The 4,257-nt window shown below is 36.5% G+C and overlaps 1 protein-coding gene across 1 annotated transcript; it reads left to right on the top strand.

Moving 5' to 3' along the window:
* The first annotated feature begins 252 nt into the window (after positions 1 to 252).
* LOC136537213 (uncharacterized) lies at positions 253 to 897 on the top strand. The gene has a single exon (XM_066529261.1). The coding sequence runs from the start codon at positions 253 to 255 to the stop codon at positions 895 to 897; it is 645 nt and encodes a 214-aa protein (XP_066385358.1).
* Positions 898 to 4,257: the final 3,360 nt, after the last annotated feature.

Below are 4,257 nucleotides of genomic sequence, written 5' to 3'. Positions count from 1 at the left end.
AGATAGAGATGTAGAACCAAAGGATAGAAGTGATGCAAAGAATTTATTTAAAGTACTCGGCAGCTTTGAATTTATATTTGGCATGGTTATTTGGCATGATGTTTTATTTGCTATCAATAAAGTAAGCAAGAAGTTGCAGTCATCATCTATGTGCATTGAGTCTACCATGCAGCAGATACAAGGCATAATAGATTACTTTAAAACCTATAGAAATGATGGGTATGCTTTAATGCAACGGAAATTGCATCTGGAATGGGTGTCGAGCCATCGTTCCCAGTAAAGCGCCGTGCTCTTAGAAAGAAACATTTTGATGAAAATAATAGTGAGGAAGCACTCTTGAAAGGTGAGAAGGAATTTAAAGTTAGTTACCTCGTGGTTATAATTGACATGGCAGTCCGTTCATTGGAGACTAGATTTCAAGAATTGAAATCATTCAGAGAATTATTTGGATTTTTAATGAGCTCAGCAAACTTGAAGGCATTGGATGGTCCTAAGCTAAAAGTGTGTTGCACAACACTAGCAGCAATTTTCTCTCTAAATGGTTCATCTGACATTGATTTAAATGATCTAATTTTTGAGTTGAATATTCTACAATTCACTTTGCCGGATACACCAATGACAGCTATGGAGATTTTTGAGTTTGTTACGAAGGCTGATTGTTATCCTAATGCTTTCATTGCTTATCGGATCTTATTTACTATGCCTATCACTATGGCATCAGCTAAAAGAAGCTTCTCAAAACTAAAATCGTTGAAGAACTATTTGAGATCTACAATGTCTAAATTGAGGTTAAATGGTTTGGCAACATTATGCATTGAGAAGCGATTGTTAGATGAGATTGATATTGATACCATCATCGATGACTTTACATCGAGGAATGTTAGAAGGAATTTTTAAGGTAATTTAATACAAGAATTTTTAAGGTAATTTAATATTTATGATTTCGCTTGCTTGAGAGAGATATAGTGAGACATAGTAGAATGTGGACTTAAGAAAGCCATGTCATGTGTGATTAGCCAATCAAACAATCAATAAGAGCTATAATCATCACATGACAAGGCTAGGTCACAAAGACCAAGATTCAAATAGTTTTTTTAAATTCATACCACCTGCACATGCTAGTAATGAGTTTTGAAAAACATCTCTCCTATGTCACACAAATGCACATTCTAACATATAAAGGACCTTAGATGCACTTACAATGCATGTATATAAAAACATACTTTTGCCTTGAGCCCACAAGAATACCACTAAGAAGATACATAGCATGATAATCTTTATGTTGACCTTGATTGTCAAATAATCATGCTAGAAACGAAATCAATTTTGCATCCAAAGGACTACAAAGAATGCTAGATAAATTTGTTAGTCCACAAGGTGCAAAATAGAAACCGAGCCCCCCCTAAATAAGTGCTCTAAGTAATTTGAATGACTTTCAAATAGCACTTTATTCTTTTCAGAAAATTGAGAGTCAATTTTCTATTTTCGAACCATAACCAAATAATTTGCCATATTTAAATTTGAGTTCAAGAGATGCTTACAATCCACTTAGATTTGGTAAACCACAAGCTTATTAGTAAATTAAGGTTATATGAAAATATATGGATCAAAGACTCAGTTGCAATCATATTAGTGTTCTGGTTCTTGCAATACCGGACACGTCCGGTAGGTATATCGAACACGTCCGAAATACGTAGAACAGAAACACTTTCTTTCTGTCCCTGGCCATACCGGACACGTCCGATAGGTGTAGGACAGAAATAATTAATTCGCTGCTTGTGATTCTTTGTTCAGCTCTATTATTTATTATATACCTGCATCTCAACAAATGAATTGCTCTACTAGAGAGCTATTAAAAGCATCATATGGCAAACATGATAATTATCAAGTAAACCTAATTAGCCACTTTCAATTTTTCACAAGAATGCTTATTTGAGAGTTATTGAGCACAAAACAAACAAGGTGGCTATCCTATGAGGTTTAGGTACTTGTTACCAATGGAGAAAATGAAGTAAATGATAGATTCATTAAACTATCTTTGGGTCAACCATATAGGAGATTATGATGAGAATTGGTTGATATATTGAGTGAATATTTTTAATTTACTTGCTCAACCACCCCCGAAGCCTTTATCTCATCACCAAGTACCTACATCATTAACGTAAACACACTTTGGTACCCAACTCTTGTTAGGTCCTTTTGGGTTAGTCAACAAGTGCTTAGACACCCAATTGGCTTTAGCACTAGTTTGTGGTGAACACATCACCTTGCTAGTGCCAACTCCATTTGTGGTCTTCCTAAGCATATCATTATAAACAAATGTGTTCAGCTTAGGAGCATTACCATTTGAGCATTCATAGCTTAGATGCCCCTTTCTTCTACAAGCATAGCATATGCGGCCTTTGTTTGCTCTATGCTTGCTTTGCTTGTATGGACATCTATCAACCTTGTGGCCTATCTCATTGTATCCATAGCATCTTCTTGTTGCAACTTGGGCTTCCTTTTTTGCCTCTTGATATATTGGACATTTCTTGGTAGGATGCCCCAATTTCTTGCTCATGAGACAAGTGCTTTGTCCATCACTTTTCTTTTGGTTGGCCAACTTGTTTGAGGCCTTTTGTTCGGCCACCTCACACTTGTTGGCCCAACTCTTATGTGGACACATGGCCCACTCATGTATATATAATCCACAACCATAGCATAACATTTTTCCATGTTTCTTGCTCTTGGTTGTGTTGGCCTTGCTTGAGATGTGATTCTTTTATTGGGTTTTGGAGGAAGCAAGGTTTGAACCCTTCTCAAGCTTCTTTACCATGTTATCATGATTATCTTGAGAAGGTTGTGCTTTCTCCTTACCCTTCAACCGAATCACATCTTTCTTTAATCTTTTTACCTCTTCTTTGAGCTCTATGTTTTCTATGAGATTTAGCTCAATCGAAGATTGGCTTGCTTGAGGAGCACACCCATTAGTACAAGAAATATTTAATTGAGATGGTGTACTAGTGAGTGAATGTGTAAAAGGTTGAGAAAATTTTACCAATGTGATCACAACCTCATGAGCTACCTCGAGCATGATGCTTGATTCTACTACTTCCTCATGAGAGCACTTTAGATGAACATAGTTTGCTTGTAGCACATTATACTTGCTTGATAGTTCATCTAGCATTGCCTTGAGCTCAAAGTTTTCTTTTTCTAGTTGTGAAATACTAAAAGAGGAGTTAGTAACTAAAGCATGCTCAATTGATAATTTTTCATACCATTCACTTAGAGCTTTTAGTTCTTCCATCTTGGAAATGAGAAACAATTCTTGCTTTTGAAGTGATTGCTCTTGCTTCTCAATCTCTTCTTCAAGCTCATCATTCTTTTCAACTATCTTCATGATGGTGAACTTGTCTTTGCGGTTGAGATGATCAAGGTTGTAGTTGTCTTCAACTTCAACATCACTCTCATCTTGATCATCTACTTGTACTTTCTCCTTTTTTTGATCTTTCTTGTTACTCTTCTTCTTGCTTTTCTTGGCCATGAGACACAAGTGATGAGTATCATGAGATACTGAGGTTGACTCATCACTTGGTCGCTACCGGACTTGAGCCTCATCATTATAGATAGCATGCTATCCTACTGCCATGGCCAAACCAGACACGTCTGGTAGGCATACCAGACATGTCTAGTCCAAGTGCATGAAGATACAATGAACATACTTTCCATTGACTCAATCTCAAGTGTATTATCACATTTGGATTTTCTATATAAATCAAAAAGTCTAGTCCAAATGAGATGAGCACTCTCCGGAGGTGGTTGTCCATTGAAGATTGCCTTATCTTGAACCTCTACACTTAATGTACTCAAAATGACATTAATAGCTTGAGCATTGAGTTGCACACATATCTCTTCCTCTTTTGACAATTTTTTAGTTGCTCCAATCAACTATAGAAAGAGGTATGCTTGCATCCATAATATGCTCAACAAGAGGACGAATATCTCTAAAAGCATTGAGTACATGAATTGACCAAGGTAGAAAGTTTGAACCATCATTTTGGAGAAGCACCAGCTCCAACTTGATAGGCGTCGACATCCTTTTTTTACGGCGATGAAGCTTTAGGTGAGAACCTGTGCTCTGATACTAATTGAAAGGACCTAGGATGCCACCTAGAGAGGGATGAATAGGCGTTTCTAAAAATTAACACCTTTAAATGCAGAAATAATTAGAAAAGGGAGTTTCCAAAATGAAAACTCCAAATTAAGAGTAATACCACC

Source organism: Miscanthus floridulus, chromosome 2 (genome assembly GCF_019320115.1).
Source record: "Miscanthus floridulus cultivar M001 chromosome 2, ASM1932011v1, whole genome shotgun sequence".
NCBI classification, from domain to species: domain Eukaryota; kingdom Viridiplantae; phylum Streptophyta; class Magnoliopsida; order Poales; family Poaceae; genus Miscanthus; species Miscanthus floridulus.
The sequence above is the reverse complement of the archived record's forward strand: the minus strand, read 5'-3'. Positions and strand labels throughout refer to the sequence as shown.